Below are 22,820 nucleotides of genomic sequence, written 5' to 3' on the forward strand. Positions count from 1 at the left end.
AGCTACACGTAGATTGTCTCTACCGATACAATATGTAATTGCCTAAGGTACCTACAACATTTGTGCAGACTCTCATCTACATGCATCACATCACAACACATTCTGTATGCATTATTGTGTATGAATCTAAATCTGATTGTATATGAAAAACACTTGCAAACAAACAAACACACACACATACAACGTAAATAAAATATATTTTAAAAATTAAACAATTGTTGATCGAGTTTTTGGGAGTATTCGAAGTGAGTCTGTTTTTAGCCGAAGTCTCCATTGAAGTCAGATTTTATCTGCCTAAAAAATGAATGTTTCGATGGTATATAAACCTTTACCTGGAATACAAAAATCAATCCGCTATAGAGCTCTACTTACCGAGAGAAAATCTGCAGTCTAAATCCACAAAAAACACCATCTTTCTTTTATATATTATTAAATTTGCAATATATTTGTATACACATTCAATTATAATTGCGCAAATATTAATATATTATCGACCTTAATCTTAAAAACAAAAATAAACACAAAACAAAAAACAGGAATGAATTCCTTCAACGTTACAAAAAGGGTTTAAATACGATGTGGTTTAAGTACACGTAAATGACCGCATAAAAGCAAAACTTCCAGCGTAAAATACTATTCAAATTCATAAGCAATTGTCCCATGCAATTCTTTGGGGTTAACTATAGCTAGGGGTTTGGAAAGGGGAGGGATTCTTCTTCTTGTTTATATGAAGTGTATATAAAATATATAATTTATATATATATAGGTCCATAAATTGGGTTTGGGTTTTGTTTGTTGTCGTTGTAGCCTATGCGTATTGTACAATTTTATATATCAACATCCTTTAGCAGTTCTCTTCTCTACACATCTTCACACCTGTTCAATCTTATTTATGTTTAATCCCTACATTTGTTTACTACACTTTCAGTTTTCTGTTTTTGTTATTAGCTCACAATCAGTTCCAGTTTCAGTTATGTCTTTGGTGTTCAATTTTCTGCACTTTGGGCTGCTGCTGCACGTCTCCAAGTACTCCTTCCTTGTGTCTGCCACCCTATACCACATTTAATGGCGAAGACGTGTTGCCATGGATGCCACCTAGAGCAGCATGTCATCATCGCTTTCGGTGAACTCGCCATTGGGCTCCAGCAGTAGATTGGCCTCCTCGTTCGACTGTACCTGCAGGCGAGGGGGGCGGGACCATTAGCTCTGTGAGTGCTGTTGCCACAGCCAGGGCCATTCACTTACTCTGGAGTATCTGACGGCGGAGTTGCTGCGCCGGAAGAGGCGACGCACGCGATGCCTTCGCGCCGGCGAAAAGGCGAACAGTCCCAGGCACGTCACACAGAATGTCACCGACAGAATGGCCGCCAGGATGGCTGTAAAATGGAAACATAAGCGTTACAAGTGACGGATGCCAGGCGGAGATCTGTTGGCCAGCAGTTCTGTTGCACTTACTGCCCACGGAGGCCGATGGCCCGATGGGCGCAGCCGCCGGCTCGGGGCCAGCTGTTGTTGTCGTTGTCGACGACGTGGCTGACGTGGCTGCTGGCGTGATAGCTGCTGCCTTGGTTGGCTTACCCGCTGGCGATGCCTGTGTCGTGGTGCTGGTGGTGGTAGAACTACTGCTGGAGCTGCCACCGCCACTGCTGCTGCTGCCACCTCCGGCATCCTGCTGGGGCACACTGAGGGCCAGGAACTGGCAGATGCTCGGCGTGCGCTGTACATAAAGCAAATTGCATTGCTGGTCCTGCAAGAAAGGCGAACGGATTCTTGTAATTAGAAACTTTCTTCATTAAGTGCAAAAGAAAATAAATAAATAAATTGATATGGAGGAGGGCATAAATTCCCAAGTAAAATACGAGTGGACGCCCCAGCCACCTTGGTGCAAATTTGTGGCGCAACAACTGCTCGCAACTTGTTTCCGGCCACCCAAAGCTCTTCCCGCCGTCCCCTCGTCCCCTCGTCCTGTTGTAACACTTTCACCCAAAGACCATTTCCGACGCGACCAGCGCTCCACCGGGCAGAATGAAACGGCAAATGTGCGCATAATTTAAAAAGTTTTGCGGCCCGAAACTGCAGCTGCAACTGGCAACTGCAAGTGGCAAAAACTACAGCGAGCCAAACAGCGCCCGCTCGCCAGACAGCCAGCCAGGCAGCCAGGCAGCCAGCCACCAACTGGGGGAAACTTTCCCGTCACGGCGAGGCGCCGCGCCAGACACGAACATGTCCAAGAGGAGAAACAGCCAGCCAGTGGATGGAGCGAGCGGATGGTGAGGCAGTGGAGCATAGGAGCTCCCTGCAAACGACGACGCATTAAAAAGTTTGCAGCCATTTAAAATCCCATTTCATTGAATCGCTAATTTTCCTACAGCGGCGTCGCCATTTTTCCGTTGTTGTTGCTGGCCAAAAGTTGTCGTTCATGGAATATACTCGTACATATCCTAGAGAGTGTTATTTTCCGCTCTACAGTTCAAGGATTAAAACGTGTTGGGCGTGTTGCTTTGGGGTGATGTTTGAGTTTTAGTTTAGACTTTTTCCCCCACTTCCTTCTTTGAATGCTGGCCAGAAGTTTCAGCATGTTCTGCTTAACCTGTTGATTTAGTCCGATCAATTAGCCAGCTTCCAGTAAGCAACAAATAATATTCAAACAGAATTAGCACAGATTCAAGCAGCAGCAGCAACAGACACAGTGGATGCGCCTGTGGATATGGCTGTGGATGTGCAGGCCCCCCCTCATTGACAGACATTCGCATTTGGAAGCAGACACCCTCGGCCCGTTGGCAATTCGATTTGGAAATGTTTGTCAGAGGTGGCAAACAGCTTGCAGCTTGGTTTAAATTTGGGTCAATTGCCTGGGTGCCACAAATGCAAAATCGAAACCAAACAGCAGGCACAGAGAGAGAGACGAATGTGGCACCCAATCGATGGGAGGCAGTGTGTAGCTCTCTGAACGAAATATAAAACAATCGACCTACAAAACACTCTGGCACACTGGCACTCTGGTAGTCTGGTACTCGAGTAGTCTCTGTAGTCTGGCATTCTGGCAAATGTTTTCAATCAGCACTGATTCCTCAGGCAATTTTTGGGGGTAATGGGATACAATGTGGTTAGATGATATGGGCTGAATGGGTGTACAGGTTGGTAAGGGTAGTCCGTGGCAACCTCAAGCACTAATTGCGAAACATTTTTCGGGAAACTGGCTATAATGCAACGCGCTGGGGCCCTTTGCCCCACTAATTGCGATGCATTGTGCCTGGCAGTGGGCCATGGGCTCATGGTACCTGCGGTTAATTGTCGTATAAGCAACACAAACAAATATTAATTAGCTTAAAGAGAGAACTTTCAGAGCACTCTTGCACCCACAGCAATGTGCATATGCACACACACACAAGAGCATGCTAATGATGCTAAAGGTCCTTCCTGGCAACAACAGCAGCAGCAGCAGGACCACAGCAAAGTCAGAGTCATAGCCATGGTCATTAGTCAAAGTGCTGCAGGCGAATACAACTTAATTATATTACAAGTACGGCATATATGTATGTATGCCTGTGCAGGAGAAGAGGCTGCTGCTTGGTTTGTAATTAAATTTAAACTCCTGGCATCAGAATCATTTGCTAATAGCACGCCCAAAGATCAGCAGGAGGCCAGCAGGTCACAGCAGCAGCAACAGCCGCCTGGCCAATAAATTGAGAGCAACGCCAAGGCGAAGCAAAGTCTGCCTGATCTGTTGGCCATCTGCATTTCAGACTGCTGCGATTGTTATGGAAACAAAGGCTTAGGCGGCAGCAACACCCAACACCCAAAACGCCTGCAAACCGGCGAGCCAAAGAAACAAAAGCCCCACCCAAGGCAACGAGGGTAAGAGCTATGCGAAAGCAATAGACAAGAGGAAAGACATGCAAAGCAAACCGCAGAAACAAAAAAGGAAATGACATCGAGGCCGCAAAGCACAAAGCGGCACGGACTCCCGCTGGAACGGGGGGCAAAATAAGGGACTGCAGGAGCAGCTGCAGGACCCTGGAGCCGCAGTACAAGCCTGGAGCCACAGTAGAAGCACGGCAAAGCCGATTGCCAAGTGGTAAGCATAACAAAGGACACCTGCCACGTTTTGCTTTCCACCCAGAACCTCCTACCTCCCTCCCTCCCTCAGTTGGTCCCTGGTTGCCCTTTTCCGCACACATATTTCTTACATTTTCACTTTGAAGCCCAGGCCCTTGCCTTGTGGCAAGACTTTGAGAAAAGGAGCACCAAGACACAGCACAGCACAACAAAAAAAAGCACAGAGAATATATATATCTACGTAGATATATGCAAAGTGTACGGGATCTGTTTCCATTGTTGTTTAGGGCACCGCCCGCGTTTTCTTTGATGCGCATTTGGCAGGGCTCGGCAAAGTATGCCGCACTTTGTGCTGTAATCCTTTGCGGAAGGCGCGGATAAGCCGCTGAGATGTTATGTTTGTTGCTTTACCGGATGAGCAGTTGAGCTCCTACTTACACTGGAAATGGTGCTGGTACTCTGCGTCTCGTTGCTGCATACCAAGCGAATCTGGACATTCATCGTGCCTGAAAGTGGGAAAACAGAAATGTGCATTAGTCGGTTGCCAAAAAATCAGTTTAATTAGCACAAATGAACCCACATTCACAACAATCTTAACCCTAATAAAATACAGACGAAATCCAAGCTCCGGCTCATTCTGTTTTAATTGGGCCAGACAGTAGGATATAGCCCTGCCATCCACCGGACCACCAAACATCAACGCTGTGTATCCTTATCAAAAATTTCAAATGATAGGAGAGGCTCAAAAGTGGCTTTTGGGGCGGGTGGGCTCTGTCTGGGCACCGCAAAGTTATCGCATAAAAGCCAAAAATAATTATCACCACAGACACAGAAACAAAAGCTCTACGGTCCGGTTACGTTCCGGGTTGTGCTTTGGCCTCTACACACCACCCTCCTCCCAGAGGGTCAGGTCAGGCTGCCACTCTTGTCGGTCAAATGCTCAGCATGAAATGTGTGTTGTAGCTGTGGACCCAGAGTCGCAAAGCCACACCAAATCTGCACGCCAACAACTCGATGGGATTTTGGGCATTGTCTGTAAGCTGGCACACTCCTCCACAGGCACCCAATCCTCCGACTGAATGTTCCAACTGTTTCCGAAACATTTCTGGTATCTGCTAACGCCTGTCACTGTGCGGCACATTAAAATTGTCTGATCGCTTGCAGATTGCGCATTGTGCTCAAACAATGGAATGGCCAACAAAACACACACACACCCACACACACAATTTTTGTGGCCAAGAGAGTTTTAAAATAATTTCATTTTATGCCCCTGGAGGAGGCAGGAGCAGAGACAGTGCCGGAGAATGTGTCATAATTAAATCGTCGTCAGTTTTATTTGTCAAAACAAAAAGTTTTGCGTTTTAATGGCAAAGTTTTAAGTGCCATGCAATGGGTCGAATAAAAATCATTGTGCTTCATACACAAGGCAGGCTCCAGGGGTAAGCAGTCCCCAGCACAGAACCACTCACCCACGTTTTGTTTGTCTGTCTGCCGGTCTGTTTCTGTGCCCCCACTCTGCATGCATTAAATATTCATGCAGTTGTATCACATCATCACACACACAAAAATATGGCAAAAAAAAAATCAGTAAAAACCGGAAAAACCCCTGGAGACAACCGAAAAAACGAAACAGAGATATTCTCAAGTGCAGCAAGATTATTTTACCGCATTATCTCCTACACAGTTTTTTCGCCTTTTTTTCGTCACCATTTTCAACTTTTGTTACCCTTTGTTTGGGGGTACTTTGATTTTAAACAAATTTTGGCAGTGCGGAAGATTGGGAGTTTGCGAAAAAAGGATTTACCAGCTGTGGATGCAGTTCTGTACCTGAATATGAGCTAATCGGAATGGTATACAAAACATAAGGATAAATTCTATTAAACATCCCGAAAAACGCCTCAAAAGTCAATCAAAATTGGTCTCATTAAATCTTTTCTTTTACATGTTTTATATGCATAGCCAAATCAGATTCCTGTACCATGGGAAGCATGATTCTGCAAGGGTATCTAAACCTTCGACACTTGTATGTGTCGCCTGCTTCCTTTTTTTTTTGTATTTGTATAATTTCCAACATGCTGCTTCCTTTTTATTTGCACCGCAGACAGACAGACAAAAAGAATCTTAGTTAAAAGGCAAACAACCAGAAGAGAAGCAGCCCCGAAAAAAAAGCGTCGCAGTTGCAAAAAACCCGCCGATCCGGCTCCAACATGGTGCTGGTGGTGGAGGCAATAAAAAAATGCTAGCGACAAAAATGACGCGATAAAATGCTAGAAATGGGAGTGAGAGCCGGTGAGCAGCGAAGGGGGATAAGCGCGAAGAAAGTGCATTGGGCTGTGCGCCAATTCTAATGCGATTTCCCCCACACCACACCACACCCATTCCACGGAGCGGTGCATGTACGAAGACCCACGAAAAAAGCAGATAAAGAAAGGCAAACAAAATGGCGGCAATGCGCGTGTTGCGCCAGCGGAAAGGGAACGGGAAGCGGAAGCGGAAACGGAAGCGACAAGCGACAACGTTCTCTCCAGCTCTCGGGTTCTCTTGAGCAAGAACAAAGTGCCAGGATATGTAAATCGAATTATACGCTGACCCCACTCCATTCAAAGCTGCACCGGACTCGGTCTCACCTTCCTTGCCACAATTAGGGGCATCGTGTGTGAAGAAAATGTTGACCAGCGCCTGGGAATAGTCCGTCATGGCCTTGCGATGCTGTCCACACAGATCCAGCGACAACTTGGTGTTGTTGTAGTCCACCTGCAGGATGGAGTAGACATTGGATTATGGAACAGGCACTTGAGACGACTTCTTATATTCATGCACTCACCTCGATCTTGCCGTCCTTGGTGAATGGTGCACTCTTGAAGTTGAATCGCTGACCCAGCTCGTCGTGCACGAGGTCGCAGGTCTCTGCACTGACAGTGCACTCGTGCGGCGGGCAAAAGACATTCGTCTCCCATTCAAAGTCATAGGCACAGTCCTCAATCGAACGTAGCACGGGTTGACCCTAAATGGCAAAGAGGAGAAGGAGAAGGAGAAGGAAAGGTGAACGATGGCAAGTGGTGGTAAATAAAAGCAATTTTCTGAAGAGCAGACGGCAGACGCCAGCGGACATGCCACAACTGGTGGGCAGGCAGATCAAATGTCGATGCCAAATGGTCCCTTTGCAGTACTACTTACACGACCCGCACGCATATTGCAGTTGAACAGGATGCGTGTGGACAGCTCTGCCTTCTTGTCCGTGGGACAGGGGTCTCCTTTCACGTACAGCAGCTCGGCGGAGGTTCGATTCACACGCGACAGCGAGACCAAAGGGAATCCAAGACTCTGCAACATAAGAGAGAGGGAAGGAGAAAGAGTGAGTGCGGTTTAAAGTAAGCTGTGGCCGAATGAAATGTTTAACTTTGTGTCTGAGATTGCGGCAAATAACTTTGAAATCCCCTGTCTGAGCCCAGCACACGTTCTCATACTTGTGCGCTTCTCCACGTTGTTATCGTTGTGTCAGCGTTGTCCAGGCCAACCAGCAGAACATCACTTGGAGTGGAAGGGAAGGAAAAGGAAAGTAAAGGAACGGAAAGGCCGGACCTGCACGTCGTTGCGATGATAACTGGCTCCCAGCCATTGGATTGGTTGGTATACAAGGGACAAGGCCGGACAGCACACCGGGTACAGCACACCCAAGTGCCAGCATTAAACGACAATTTAATGGATAGTTCAATGGCAAAGCCAGGCGACAAAATGGAAGAAAACTGAACAGCAATCAACTATAATTGGGCAGAGTACTCAGTGAACACTTTTGTACTTTGAATTATTCAAATTTTTATACCGCAAATTGAAAATATAATCTCAGCTGATTGATATTTCTGCGATTTACCTTTCACGCGAAAGATTGTTCCCCTTTCATCCTTTTGTGTAATGATTAAGTGAACCAGTCTCTCCCATTCCATTTGATCAATATTCAAAGTCATTCAGCAACTTGTCGCGTCACTTTTTCTTGGGAGTAGTTTGTCGCCTGGACAGCTAGCTGTTGCTGTTGCAGCAATGAGGAGCACACTAACTGCCACTATTGGCAATCAGGCAGTTTAAACGCTGTCAGCCATCCAACTAGCCGGCCAGCGACGTGAGTTTAATGCGCAAAAAGCAGACGCAGAGTGGCAACCAGAGGGGCAGCAGTTCCAACTGGAACTGGGGAGTACCAGCCGGAATCCGGGGAGCAGGAAGCCAGGCACAGAGCCGGAGCCAGAGCCAGAGCCATGGCAAGTGCATTGGCGTTCGAGTGGCTGAAGATTTATGCTTGGGTCAACAGGGTCGATGGCGGCAAGCGTTGCACATGTTGTCGTCTCATCTTAAACGTATTAGCAAGCGAAGGGGAAGCTGCATGAAGGAGGGTCCGAGCCCCAGTTCCGAACTCATTTTGTATGCAGCACAGGCAATGTTTTAGCAGTTTGCTCTATTATTTATTGCTAACCGTTTCACTGCAAATCTTTCCTTTTTCGAGCAGCAGCACACCCCAACCCCAACCCTTACCCTTGTGTTGGAGTAAATCCATTGGAAAATCAAAATCCAAACTAATGCGCCATCAGCAAACATGCAAGGACACAAGGACACACCATGACTGACCTTCAGCAGGCAATCCTCATTAGCATTGGGTTTGGGTTCGGGTTTGAGGGGGCTGGTCAAGACACTGAGAGGACTTTTGTCCTGGACGCCAGCTTACCGACTTAGAACAACACCCAACGACAGGCAGAGTGAGGCAGAGGGAGGCTGAGGCTGGCTTGCCGTAAGTTTTTCGCCCAGTAACTTGCTGTGCAAAATTTATTGAAAAACTTTCTTATCGCATTTGAACAAGCAACTAACTTCCTACTGCCATTCTATACGTATATAAGTGTACACTCATACACTCATACACTTATACGAGTGTGCGTGTGTGTGTCTGCATCCGCCCGGGTATTTGTGATTATTTTTTTAAGTTTCGCAAAACTTTGCTCTGGCTCTCGCTCTGGGAAAAAACAGTGGAAAAAGTAAATACAAGCGACGACTGGGGGCACAGGCCAAACCGAAAGTAACTTAATTGTTTGCAGATACAAATAAATGAGTTGGACAAAAAGAGCACACACAGAGAGAGAGAGAGATAGAAAACACGGAAAGGCCAAGGAAAACAAGAAGAAAATCTTGACTTGATTGTTGGAAAATCTCATCTGTGTGTGTTGGGTGGGGATTTGGCTCAGCAACAACGAAAGTTTAAGGAAAGAAATGGGAAAAAGATTAAGAAAACTGTGTGGAAATCTCCAAAAGGATTTCAGTACACGAAATTTATTTAAGAACCTTGGACGTAGAGAGGAAGAGAGATCCCTCTAATTGGTAGGGAAAAATGTGGCCCACTACCTGTGCACTGAGGAATCCTTTTGGCCTCTTCAATGTCCATTGTTTGAGTGAAATAAAGTCCAGCTTGCTAGCAGCTCTATCAGAGTGAAATAAACTCCATCCTCATCGAATTTGTAAGAGGGGAGCTGGACAAGGAGCTGCTTAAGTTCAAAAGCAATAAAGATTTGTGCAGCTTCAGCGTTTGAGGGCTGAGATTCCAGATGGAATACCTCTTGGAGCTACAACAATGATAGGAATGGTAGGGGGAAGGAGCACGGCACGGCACAACAATGACATGGAAGGGAGGACAGGACAGGACAGGCCGCAGGACAAGCACTGGGCTGGATAATAAGAGGCACAATGGCAGAAGCCGGAACCATGGCCCAGCATTATGGAGCATCACAATGGCAGCGCACGTTCATTTCCCAAGGAATTCAGTTGTTTGCCCAACAATTTGATCAATTTCATTATTAATGCCATTTGATGGGGGTGAAGACCGACCCAGGACCCAGGAGCCCGGACCAACCCGAATGGCAACCAATTTGATGATTTTCTGGTTATTGTCGGAAGTGCAAAATGCAAATGTGTGCAGCCATTGGACCCTGAGCAGGGGATGAGTCGGTATTGCCATGCCAGTCACATGGCCGTTGCCAAATTTGCACTGGCACAAGTCAAATGCTGCAACCAAGTTGACAATGGAGTCGCTGAATGCCAATGAATAGACTCCACTCCACTCCTCGATTCGATGCGATGCGATGCGACTGGTAATCCAAGGCGAACACATTCAAGGCAAAAAAATCAAACGTGTCGGGCCAAACACGAATCCGGGAGCATCCTCCAAGTCAAGCGCGCGTAAGACGACAAATGTCTACAGTGGGAAGCCAATTTAAGGGGAATGCCAAAAGGGATTTTAAGCTACTTGAAGTCAAGTAGTTGAATAGTTTTGTAATCTTAGAGGAACTATTTTAAAATAAGACTGAAGATCAGTAAGATTAGAGCTACAATTCGAATTGAAACTGCTTTTAGCTGTAGAAGAAATAGAATCAGAATTTACTGAGAATCGGGTTCTAACTCAATAAAACTGGGTGACAGTTCGCCTTGCTATTTCCGACCCATTCTCTAAAGCTTCCAATAAGTATTTTAGCTGATTTCAAGTCCCAATTCCTCGATACTTTACACAAGATACTTTAGCTATGCTCTTTGACATTAAGCGGCTTTATCTCTGTCTTGCCGCAGCATTTTCCTTTTACTGGGGTTACCACTGTAGCAGCCAAAGCCCTGGGGATATGCAATGGCAGCACATTAAAATATGTGCATGCGATAAAGGCAGCGCAGAGGATGGTTTGTCGGCGACAGGGTTGGGGCGAGTGCAGCGCCAGGAGGAATGGATGCCAATGGAGGCGACAACGTTCGACAACTGTCAATGAGTGGGCGTGGCAGGCAGCCAGCAGAGAGAGAGCGAGAGCGAGTCAGAGGGATGCCAAGCAATCAGCTGGAGGGGTTGTGTGGGGGTTTCTGGGGTCTGTTCAAGTGCGCGTCAGCAGCTAGCAGCACATTTCCGTTTCCGTACACGAAATGCTCGCAAAACGGAGCATTTTCAAAATGCAAAACGTGGCGCAAAATGTCAACAGGAGCGCGGGAGAGGGAGAGCGAGGGGGCTACGAAAAATACAAAAAAAATAAAGCAATAGAAATTTTATAAAAATATATTTACCATGACTGCGTTACGAGTATATTTCTAGGCCAGCGGCATGCAAACAAAGCCGATGGCACTTAAAGCCTGGCCCCCCCATATCCCCATGGCACCACAGAGGAACCATCCATCGCATCAGCACCGCCCCGGGGGCACCACCCACCCATCCACTCATCCACCATGCAGACATCCCCTGATCTAACGGAAATGCTTTACAGAGCACGTCGCCGGTGAACCTTCACCCCAGCCCACCACACACCCATAGACATTCGCATAAATACACACATGGATGGATGGCAATGGTGGCCGCTAAAAGCTGTTTTTACAGACATTTTTTCCTATTTTCTCCTACATCCCGCCTTTACAGCCGCATTTTGCCATATCCTTCCGTTCCGTCTCGTTACGTAGCCCGATGTTACGTTGCACTGACCTTACGTTATGCTGAAATATTTCACTCGCGTGCTGCCGTGCCCCAGACCCCAACCACAGACCCACTTAGCTCTCAACATTATCTAGGAGCACTGGGAGAAATTCTGACTTACAAAAGGAATTACTTAAAGGAATATATTCTGCAAAATTAACGCTTTAAGTGGGTAAAAATGGAATTTTGTATAGCTGACTGAAAGACAGAATCTATCTGCGAGTATTTCCATAGAATGCAATGAGTTTCCTCTGACTTTTAGCTTCTTTAGCTAATCTATAATTCTCTAAAAAATTATCTTCCAGTGTATTTTCCTCCCAACTCGAGTGCGCATTGCCATTTGCAACGCGTACGTGCTTATTTTTTAGCAACTTGAACAATGTTTTTGCTCCCGGGAAATTTGTGCAGCTTGTGATAAAAGTTCAGACCGGAAGGTGTGAGCTGTGTGTGTGTGTCTGCCTGTGTGTGGTTGTGCCTGTGTGGTGCTACGTGAAGGCGGCGTATAGAATGGTGTATGGTAAGCGAGGTCGGGCCAGCACCGGCATATGGCAAGTGAGCTAGAAAGATTGCCTCCACCTAGTGGCATGCATCCATTGTCGCATGCAATTATTGTGGCCATTGGAGTGGCATGAGGCATGTGGGGAATGCGGAGAAAGCGGAGAGAGGATGGAACATTATAATTCATTCCAACTTTCGCATCAAAAGCCAGCCAAAACCAGACATCACCTCGGGGGGTTAGGTGGCAGTGGGTTTTCTTTTCAACATTATATTCAGTATGTACATATGAATACATGGATGAATACATGTATGAGTGTATGTCTGACATGGGTGTGTCAGAGGGCTTAACGTGTCTGTATGAATTATTGAGCAACCCCCACCTGCAAATCCCCAGCAATTATCTCATTCATTTGCTAAGATTCAGGGCAGGGCCTGGGAATTAGGGATAACAACCATTGCTGACCATTTTGTGGCCTCGGAAGAAATCTCATTTCAAGCAAATTTCATAGCATACTTTTGTGGGCTTAAGTATTTAAGCACAGGAGCACCCACTCTTCCCACTCCTCCCACTCCCCTATGCAGCCATCACCCAAGTCGGCCCGACAGTTGGACAGTTGAAACACTGACCATGTGGCCAGCGATGCGAGTCGGCAGATGAGAGCCGAGAGCCAAGACTGGGATTTTTGGCATTAAACAACTTTTGGCCGCTGTCAACGGCAGACACTACGGAGTCCGAGTCCGAATCCGAGTCCCTGTGCCTCTTAATGAAGCAAGCAAATCCAGTGGTCACTCCACTGGGGAAATTGCGGAGCAGAGGTTTTCGGCTTAATTTTGGATGGGTCTGGGGGGAGGACCAAAGCTTAGCAATTAGATTGCCGAATATTTGATGCATGGATGGCGCCACAATTTTGCAAAGCATTTGACCAAACGACCAACGTCATCACATTGCGGCGTTTACGACGCTCTGACTCCATTTTCGATCCAAAGGTGATGCTACTTACGACCGATCCCCAGGGTATACACGGGATACGAACATATGGTAGCTGCATGACTGGGCAAAGAGTTTTCAGCACATAAGCGGCTTTCTTTCTTTCTTGCGCTCTTTCCCTTATTCGTTCTTTCACGGCCAACATCGTCGCTTTGTGTTAGCCTTTTGTGGTACTTACATGCTCCTCCTCGGGTGCGCCGGAGGCCGCCACTTTGGCCATGCAGGCACCAGAACCGCCAGCACAGCCTAATTGGTATTTCGGCACTAATGGACGGCACACATTCAAAAAGAACTGAAGAGAGAAGAACGCAGAAGAGAAAGAGTTAGAGATAGAGAATTGAAGTGTTTTGAATGGAATGGAATGGAATAGAATGGGTACGACTACTCGTAAATGCTTGGCAAAGACAAAAGCCAGCAAATTACACTGCCAGTACAGTGCACTGTTCAGGACATGATTTCCCCAGGTAACCTCTGGTACTCACCTTTGTTGTTTTGGGCACCAGATGCTGCATGCTGGCCGGCAGCTCCACCCGTGCCTCGTAGTTGTCGCTGGCGCTAATCAACGGCGTCAAGTCGATCAGCTCGTCCCCGCTGCTGCCAACGCCATCCGTTGTGTGGTCCACATAGATGGTGGTCTTGCACTTAATCTGCTCCTGGCAAGCGTACGGTGTCTGATATTGGATCAACAGCTGGCAGTTGGAGTCCTCAATTATTTGCAAAGCATTGCTCCTGCCTTCGGCTGTGCCGGCGGTGGCATTGTCCTTTGTGGCATTGTTCGCACAGACAAATTCGATTTTAGTCGACCAGAGAGACGTAGTGCCCGATCCGGTGGGACATTTGGCGCCATTCTCGTAGAGCAAATAGAGCGAGCCGCTCTGATTGAAGCGCAGATGCGAATTGGCGTTTCCCAGGCTGATGGTCTCCGCATTCTGTTCATAGCAGGCGCCTGCAAGTGGACAAGAAGTGTGCACGCATCAATTGAGTGTTCGGCCGTAGACACAAAGCGTCAAAAAATCAAAGGAAACACAAAAAAAAAGGGAAACAACGACCAAAGGCACAGGCAAAGGCAAACAGAGACCAGCGCGCGAATCCTAGCCCGGTCTGGCGGGCCGAAAAGCCTCTGCTAAGCATTCAGTGGAATTGTGGACAGAATTGCCTTCTTCTGCACGTTACAACCAGGCTTAGGACAGGACACGCCACTCCCGTTGCAAGAGGCAAGCACAAGGAAGCAGCAAGAGCAGCAGCAGCCTGCCATGGTCCATCAGTATCCATCAAAGGCGAAATTAATTGTTCTCGTTGTTTGTCCGCTTGGGAGACTGTTTTTTCTTTCCATCGGTAAGGGAAGACGCCAAAGCCGAAGCTTTTAAAGACCGTTCACAAAAGGAGCATTCTACTCGCCCGATTTAATTGCTGGTAACATGGCTTAAAGTTATTTCAATGGAGCTAAACAATAAAAGAAAACGGAAACCATTCGACAACTCAATTTTATGGAATAAACAGTCGTCATCCCGCCACTCGTACGAGAGTACACACTGGGGCTGATGCTTTTCCCTTTTCCCTTTCCCCTTTTCAATCTTCCATTTCACTTACAAACCCGAACAATTTTGAGCAACGTCACTCACATTTTGCCAGATTTTGATTGAGAGCCCTCGAGCAGACAGCATTGTGATTGTGATTTGACTAGAGTATGGTAATTTCATTCATCCTTCTCCTGGTATATATGTGTATCTCCCCTACCCACCTCAACTTCATGTCCATTTGCAATGTGGAACATTTTTATAGTTTATTGCAGACATTGGGAGGAATTGGCTCCATCCCCACATGACTCTGGGATCAAAAGCCATGACCAACAACAAGAAAATCAAAATCAAAATGTGAAAAAGAGAAGAAAAAGACCAATTGAGGTGGCTCTTTTCTAAATCGAAAAAGAAATCGACTGTCAACTAAATTGATAAATGACATTGTGGGCAACTGAACTGCGTGACAATATATGTATGTACCAGAGTGTATGTATGTTCTGCACTGTTTGTCGGTGTATGTCCATGTCTACGTCCCAGTGTAAACATCTATGGCAGCAGCCGGACCCGTTCTGTGAGTGTCCTGCGGAAGCTTGCAATTGAATTTGGCCGACCACAAGCAGAAACAGAAGACGTCCTCTGAAGATTTATATGTATATGGTTTCAGCACTGAGAGAAATGCTAACTAGAAATTAGTCTTGGAATGTTATCTGCAGAATTTTCGAGTCGAAGATGTACAAATGAGGGAAAGGGAATGCATTGCTCTTTCCCTCTAGAAGAATAAATCCTAAATAATATATTATTCTCATTTCTGTCTTTCCGCACTGCCTTTTCACTGCTATCGAAGTATATACCAGAACTTGTACCACTTTTTCTCAGTGTACACTCCTTGAACAGTGTATACCTTAGGTGAAAATCATTTCCTTGTCAGGATTATTCAACGAGATTGACCTGATCACACACAACCGACACACACCGACACCGACCCGACACCCACACACTGACATTAATTCAATCCCAATGCAATATCCGTTCGAATAAGACTTTGGGGGCGATTCGCCTCGGGCTGCCACAGCTCTCACTGTGGCCAAGAAACAAAAACATTGTTTAAATTCCTGACATTGCATGAAAGGTTAAATATAAACGAGGCCCTTCGGAGGACTTGCATGAAAGGGTTAAATATATATTTTATTGTATTGTATAAGCGTATAACCCTTCAAGGAGTTGACTTTGTGGCATTGATAGGGCGGAGTGGCAATGTTTTGCCGCAAAATATATTTCATGGCGCATATGCGAGCCGCAGGGCATGGGGCTGGAGCCAAGGCAGAGACCATTGCCAAAATGGCTAAGAAAACTCAAGCAAATTGAATTTCAATAGGAAAACAACCGTCGAGAAAGGTCCCAGGAATCCCTAAAAACATTGACCAGCAGCCGGCAACCAGGCAGCCGTCGGCAACAACAGCAACAACAAAAAAGAAAGCTGTAGAGAAAAGCGAGAAAAACAAATATAAAACGATTTAGTAGCTGCCTGATGCCACTTGGATGGCGCATCCTGGCCAAACAGCTGCCGGCAAGTGTTAGTTACGGTTCGGGCACGGGTGCGGAGGCGAGGCGGGACTAGCAGCAGCAACCGAAGAGGGTTCTGGTCCTGGTCAGAATATGGTGTTGCTCCAAATTGAATCTGCCCCGACAGCAGCAACAGCAGCAGCAGCAGTAACACAAATAACGAAAGGAAACCGAGGGCAGCACATAAAAAGGAGTAAAATACACACAACAAAAAGAGAACATAAAAACAGCAAATTGAAAATTATAAACATTGAAGCGTTGCATATTTAGAAAAGCAACAAAAGGTTGCTTCTTGAGATGGTTTTCGTTGTGAAAATTTGATAAACTGCTGCTCAAGGGCTTTCTAGCTTTGATTAGCATCTAGAAAATCATTTAAGCAAGGGTGGTCAGCCCTCAGGAGACAAAAGATTGGAGGCGTATGCATACACATTTTGTACATTATTAGGCTGCGTTGCAGACAAAAATAATTTTCCGACCTTGAGAAATTTCCACGTAAATCATCGCAGATCATTGCAAACTTCTCCCTTAGCTGTAATCAGTTATTTATTTATTTATCATAGCAAATCAGAACTGAAACAGTACAGAACGCAAAAAAAAACGCGTACCTCACGCCTATTTTACTGCTTTCCTTTTCTTCCGTATTTCTCGCTCAAGCATATCTATCACTCTCTTCTTTACTCGCTCCTTCGCGTCCAAGAAAAGCGAATCCAAAAATCACAGCGCAAAGCTACGAACACATTTACCGTATGAATTCTCATGTGTGTGACAGAGCGAGACAATGCGATGCAGCTGCTGTGTCCAGGGCCGTGCCAATTAGGGCGTATAGGGCTCCCCGGGCACGAAAACTTTGAGGATAACGAGTGCTTGGGCCCAAATATTCCCTATTACGGCCCTGGTCGTGTCTTCAATTGCGTTTTGCTTGAGCCCCTTTGTCGATGAGGTCAAAACCATCAGAAAAATAGAGAGATCAGATATTTGCAAAAAGAAACACACGTAGAGAATGGCTGCATTTCCTTGTTATGAATATTCTTAAACACATAATTGTGAAGGGTAGGAAAAAAATAAGTATTTTCTTATTCGATAGCTTTTGCGAGCAACCTCACGCATTTTGTAGTTACAATGTTGCAATGAGCGTATCGATAGCGAGTGATATACATATTTCTGACGGCTAGCAGCAGAGTGTGACCAGTGTGACAACATTTCTTATCGATTCCATACGAATATCATCCCTGATTTTTCTAGCAGCCCTTTTCTTTGGATCTGAGTACTTAGCTTTTCATTTTCCATCCGTCTGCTACTGCGGCAACTGCTCTCCACTTTCGTACCAAAATTTTTTTTATACCCGGTACTCGAAGAGTAAATAGGGTATATTGTATTTGTGCGGATAACTGTTGTATGTAACGCACAGAAGGAAACGTTTCCGACCCCATAAAGTATATATATTCTTGATCAGCATCAATAGCCGAGTCTATGTCTGTCTGTCCGTCTGTCCGTCTTGTTTGTCGGCTAGTTCTCAGAGACTATAAGAGCTAGAGCCACCAAATTTTGGCACCAGACTGCTGTATGCTCTCACTGAAACCAGTGTATTTCAAAAATGAGCCCCGCCCCCTTCCGCCCCCGCAAAAAGGCGAAAACCTCCCAAATCTACAATTTTAAAGATAACAGAAAACTAAAAACGCCATTCCGTAGGGAATGACCATATCTATCAGATCACCAAATTGGGATCCGATTGGATCATTATTATAGCCAGTGGCCAAACCCACCCCGTCCCGCAGCATTCACACTCTGCTTCGCGCTGTTTATGGCCTGGCCCCTGACACGTCACTGCCGCTGCCTCTGCCGCTGCCTCTGCCCCTGCCTCTGCCGCTGCCGCGACTCTGCAGTGTGTGTTTCTAGGGGAGGGTGGCGAGCTAAAGGAGCGTGTTGGCGTGAGTAGTGTTGTTGATGTAGATGACAGATGAAGAAAAATGCGCTATATAAACTGATTTCTATTTACTAAAATATAACTTGAGCACGGATAATTCCCCGAAATATTGTTCTGCAAGCAGTTTAAAAAAAAGAAAAAAGTTTGACGATGCGGCCGAAACATGGAAAAATTTTGCAGGACAAGCAGCAGAATGTTCCATCCACAGCGCAGCCACCACATTTGACCAAAAAAAAACCGAGTAAGTGCAGCTTCTGTTCCTATTGAATTTTATAACGATAGCGACTGCATTCCACAGATTTAACAAAGCCAGACACTGCCTCCTCCGTGGAGAACGTCTGGCGCACGGCGTTCGCACCCGGTAATGGTAACAGCAATCCAAATTCAAAAATCCAGAAAGAAATTCCGAAATCCTTGGCTCCACAAAAAGCTCTTCCTCTATGGAGCAGCCAGACGACCAAACTGGACAAGGAAAACAAATCTATCGCGATACAAGACTCGATCGGATTCGGAACAGCCAAGAAGGCTTTAAAAAGACGGCTCTCAATGTACATGCGGCCGGACGAACTAGAAGAAGTCGTGTCGAGGGTTAAAAAAGCTATCGAAACGCCTCCTGAAAAAGTCAAAAAACCAAAAAGAAGTACCAAGAAGACCACCGAAGCTGCCCACCAATCGGAGGAGAAAAAGAAAGGAAAAACTAAAAAAGATCAAAAGGAACATATGACCACCAAAGCCGCCGAAGCTGTGGAGGACCAGGGCGAGTTTCTACGTTTTTTTAACCTGGCGAACACCCAACAATTGGCAGCATCCACAAATCGACGCTCAAAACGTAGAACTCGCTATAAGAACGATGATCGCTTTTAAGTTTTCTTTTTAGGAAATATATTTTACAATTTTAGACAACCTTTCATTTACAGACACACATAATGAATGATCGTTTGGGTCGTTATTTGCAGGGGGAATGCAACTACCACAGAGTCCTAGATGTGATGCAAAATAATTGCAAATTTACTTAGACATATAGACAGATGGAAAAGCGTAAAATTGATATTGACAGGGGAGGCTGGAGCTGCTGCAAATGTGTCATGTCAACGTGATGTCGGTAGCATCGGGTTACGTGTTGCAAGAGCAGCACACAAACGCACACATAGGCATATGAAACCCCAGAGTGAACATATAGCAACCGCAGGTCCACTCAAAAATACAATTTGCTCGGGGGTTCCGCGCCATAAATAAATAGAAATGTAGAATGTAGGAAAATTACACAAAATGACAGTGCAACGCATGCTGCATAAGCAATTAACAGCAGTTGGAGGCGTGGATTCTATGTGGCAGGATTAGGTAGGGCGCGGGCGTGGCCATAATTCAGTTGCAGGCAGAGAGCGAGGCCAGGGCCACTGCCAAATGCCTTCAAATATTGAATTCAACTATGTAAACCAGGAGATTTTAGTGGAGTGGAGCAGGAGTCAGCAGGAGGCAGCAATATGCTGTCTGCCCGTGTCAGCTGGGCGCCAACCAGCGAACTTGCAACGCATATCCACGTATTTCTCTCTCCCTCTGTGTGTGTATTTACAAAAGTCCTGCCATGTACCGAGCCCCACATTCGTGTGTGTGTGTGTCTGCTATTTTCCTAACAAATGAAAATTTCATGTATTCAGCCATGGCATCCTGGACATCAGTTTTGGCAAAGGGGAGCGCACACTTATTTATTTGTTTAGACGAAGGTCCCAGCAGTGGGGCAACTGGTATCTCTGCGTGCCACTAACTCGCGAGTTGCGTTGAGCGCGGCACAGAGAGCCAGCGAACCAAAAAGGATATGCCTCTGCAGTCAACTATGAATGCAGGTCGACACACAGACGCTGCGTGACGTGCTGCGTTGCATGGACACCAGGCACAAGTTTGCCATGCCAACAGGCCATGGCACATCACGAAAAGTTGTTATTTGCAATACGACGGCAACGTATGGCCCTCATGTGGCTGCAGGTTATACAAAGGACAATAAAATAGGGGAACAAATAGTGGAGATTGTGATATGTGGGGGCCGCCCTTAACGCAGTGCAACTCGCACAAATAATTGGAAAAAGGATTGACATGAAGACCAAGAAAATATTCATATTTGATCAAAAGATTGGCTACTTTAAGGGCTAACAGACTGCACTTTAAAACATTCACTTAAAAAATGAACTCGTTATTGAAAAATACGTAATGGAAATTAAAATTCCATTGGGACTCATAATCGGAATGGGTAGGTGAAGCACACGCGCACGCAAGACCGTAAATTATGTAAATATATGACGGACCACAACGCAAACCTAAATATCATCATCGCCATTCGTCCGTGCTCCCCCAGCTCCCTTATACAACATATAACTATACGTTTGCATGTGTGTGCTTTAAGGACCCCCTCACACATACACAACCACGCATGAGCGCACTAATGCAAAACGGATGAAATGGTCAACACTTGACCACCGCTGCCCATCTCATGCCTGTCCTTTTTTTTTTGCACAGCACAGGGGATAGGTTGCCAAGACGATTATTGCTGCCCAAGGCTACTCGAGCGAGAGGGCTATAAAAAGTCATTAATCCGAAAGAGTTGTAAGCGCTTTAGATCCAGTTTATCCTAAATTAAACTCTGGAAAACATTTTAAAAACTATTCTTTTCGGCGGAAGCCATTTTCGGTTGAACCTTTACACAGTAATTAATATTTAAGGTCGACTTACCGCCATTCTCCTGGCAGGGATTACCAGCATTGGCGCACACGGCTACCGTGTAGTTGCGACCATCTTTGGACAGGTGATGCGCTGGCTGGCTGCTAAGCGAACTGAGATCCAATCTGTTGCAGTGGGAGAGTTGTGCATTAGGTTGAAAGTTATGATTATCGTGCGGCACACTCACAGCTCATTTGTGGAGGTAACTGCCGTGCAGGGTTTGAGATCATTGCAGGCTAGAGGCGTCACAAAATTGAACTGGTACGTGCACTCATCTGCTCCGAGGCCCGCAAACTCTGGATGTGCATTCTGTAAGGCAAACAAGTAGTTAGTTTCCACGAAGACGTTGCTAATAGAGAGGCGGCCACGCACCATTACTTCCTTGTCACAGCTAAAGTAAATGACACTCGTGTAATTGACGCTGGAATTCCGAGCACAGGGCGTTGGCGAGTCGTGCCGCAGCAGCAGTTGTCCGTTCTCCACAACTGGATGCGACTGCACAGTGCCAAAATTGATGAATCTACAAAAAGTGCATTGGTTTAGCCATCCAATCATTCATTTATAAGCAAGAGCACCCACCGTTCCGCGTTAGTTGTGGCCTGGGGCGAGTAGAGGCAGATGCTGCTGCCGGGCGGACACATGCTATTCTCGCCATAAAGCACGGGCTTGCACACATTAATCAGATAGAAAGCGCCCTGCCGATTGCTGGTCCTGTAGTTGGTGTCGCTCAAGGGCATCAGATCGAATGTTCCATCCGTATTGGTGTCCCTGACGCTGCAGCTGTTCGATTGCACTGCATCCGGAATGGGCAGGCAAGCCAGCGGCGTCTCGTAGGTTATGTAGTAGGAACAAGCATCGTTGGCCTGCGAGGGAAAGAGGTAAATTAATGACTCAAAATAACATAGTCTCCTTACATATGGTGTAATATGCAGTGGATTGGCATCCAAGGTGTAATCGCAGCTGAGGATGACATGAAGCTGATAGTTGGGATTATCTGCGGTTCCATTTTCGCACTTGTCGCCGCTTAAATACTTGAAGTACATTTTGCCTCTCAAGTAATGAAGCTCGTGTTGGCGTCCTGGGGGAAGATTGGATTTAATTTGGATTCCTTTACGATTACTCATTGCAACCGCTTACCCAACACATACTCCTTGTCCTGCTTCTTGAGACAGGCCGCCACATTGCTCTCGCCATTGCACGTCTTGGTGAGATTTCCGCACACATTGAACTCGAATTTGTCATCCCCATTGCCCGCACTCTTCACCACATGCGCGAGGTCCGAGTGGAGGGCACTAAAGTCGAATGTATTGTCATAAATGGGTTCCTTGAGCTTGCACTCTGTGGTGGTAAAGTTCTGTAAGAAATGCGCAAATGTTAGTTAACAGAGAGTCTTAACAGTGCCAGCAACAGTTTGAGCTGTTATCGCTTCTATTGCGACTTGATTGATTCCTAATTGGCCAAGAAACAAAGACTGGAACAGAGAGATAACGCTATGCACTCGCTCCATGTCTTCTTCTTTCTTGGCTACAAAAAGGGGGCAACAAGTGCGCATTCACAGCTGTTTGAGGCGCCACAAACTAGGGCAAACAAATAGGCAATTCCCTCCTGCCCAAACATACCAGCTGATTGGCTGCGGAAACACCACCGCTTATGAGAAGTATGAGAAGTGAAACCACAACTATAGATGGAAAGCCGCAACGTAGATGTAACTGTAAGAGATTGCAAAAAATATACTACAGATTAGTCAGAAATTATTAATCATGTAAATATCACTCACAATTTGAAGCACCCTCTTTGGCGCATCCTGAGCCGCGTCACATGCCATTCTCGTCAACTGCCCTATACGAAATTCAAGAAATGAGAAAAGGTTTGAGGAGCTCTACGACAGGTCGTTTCTGCACTTGGATCTATTAGTAATGCCCTGAAAGATTAACACTTTTGCACACAAAGCAATTTGATCGGCCTAGCCTGGCCTTATCACTACATACGTTGTTAACTGTTTATTTTGACAGAGAGCCGCCCGCGAGCGAGCGAGTGAGCGAATGAGTTTATTTGCTGTTGCGCCTCTCTTCGATTTTTCAA

The 22,820-nt window shown here is 46.1% G+C and overlaps 1 protein-coding gene across 3 annotated transcripts; it reads right to left on the reverse strand.

Annotated features, from left to right (window-relative positions):
- Positions 1-548: 548 nt before the first annotated feature.
- LOC117896119 (cation-independent mannose-6-phosphate receptor) lies at positions 549-22,773 on the reverse strand. Of its 3 annotated transcripts, none has more exons than XM_034804172.1 (17): positions 22,516-22,773; positions 22,358-22,447; positions 21,876-22,092; positions 21,653-21,816; positions 21,318-21,601; positions 21,111-21,258; positions 20,926-21,047; positions 20,751-20,863; positions 13,502-13,965; positions 13,198-13,311; positions 7,237-7,383; positions 6,884-7,063; positions 6,687-6,813; positions 4,498-4,565; positions 1,456-1,747; positions 1,246-1,376; positions 549-1,176 (listed from the first exon to the last, which is right to left on the reverse strand). In XM_034804172.1, the coding sequence occupies exons 1-17, from the start codon at positions 22,561-22,563 to the stop codon at positions 1,096-1,098; spliced, it is 2,790 nt and encodes a 929-aa protein (XP_034660063.1). In that variant the 5' UTR covers positions 22,564-22,773; the 3' UTR covers positions 549-1,095. The 3 variants fall into 3 exon arrangements, with proteins under 3 accessions (XP_034660063.1, XP_034660064.1, XP_034660065.1); XM_034804173.1 differs by having other exon boundaries at positions 22,358-22,450; positions 22,528-22,749; XM_034804174.1 differs by having other exon boundaries at positions 1,579-1,747; positions 22,516-22,746.
- Between the last annotated feature and the right edge of the window lie 47 nt (positions 22,774-22,820).

Source organism: Drosophila subobscura, chromosome O (genome assembly GCF_008121235.1).
Source record: "Drosophila subobscura isolate 14011-0131.10 chromosome O, UCBerk_Dsub_1.0, whole genome shotgun sequence".
Classification (NCBI taxonomy): Eukaryota; Metazoa; Arthropoda; class Insecta; order Diptera; family Drosophilidae; genus Drosophila; species Drosophila subobscura.

Excerpts from the sequence above, each read along its gene's own strand:
- LOC117896119 (XM_034804172.1), bottom strand. The coding sequence starts at position 22,563 with ATGGCATGTGACGCGGCTCAGGATGCGCCAAAGAGGGTGCTTCAAATT. Across the intron at positions 22,448-22,515 it reads CAAAGAGGGTGCTTCAAATT|TTACATCTACGTTGCGGCTT; the intron begins GTGAGTGATATT and ends AATCTCTTACAG. Across the intron at positions 4,566-6,686 it reads CCCTAATTGTGGCAAGGAAG|GCACGATGAATGTCCAGATT; the intron begins GTGAGACCGAGT and ends TCCCACTTTCAG.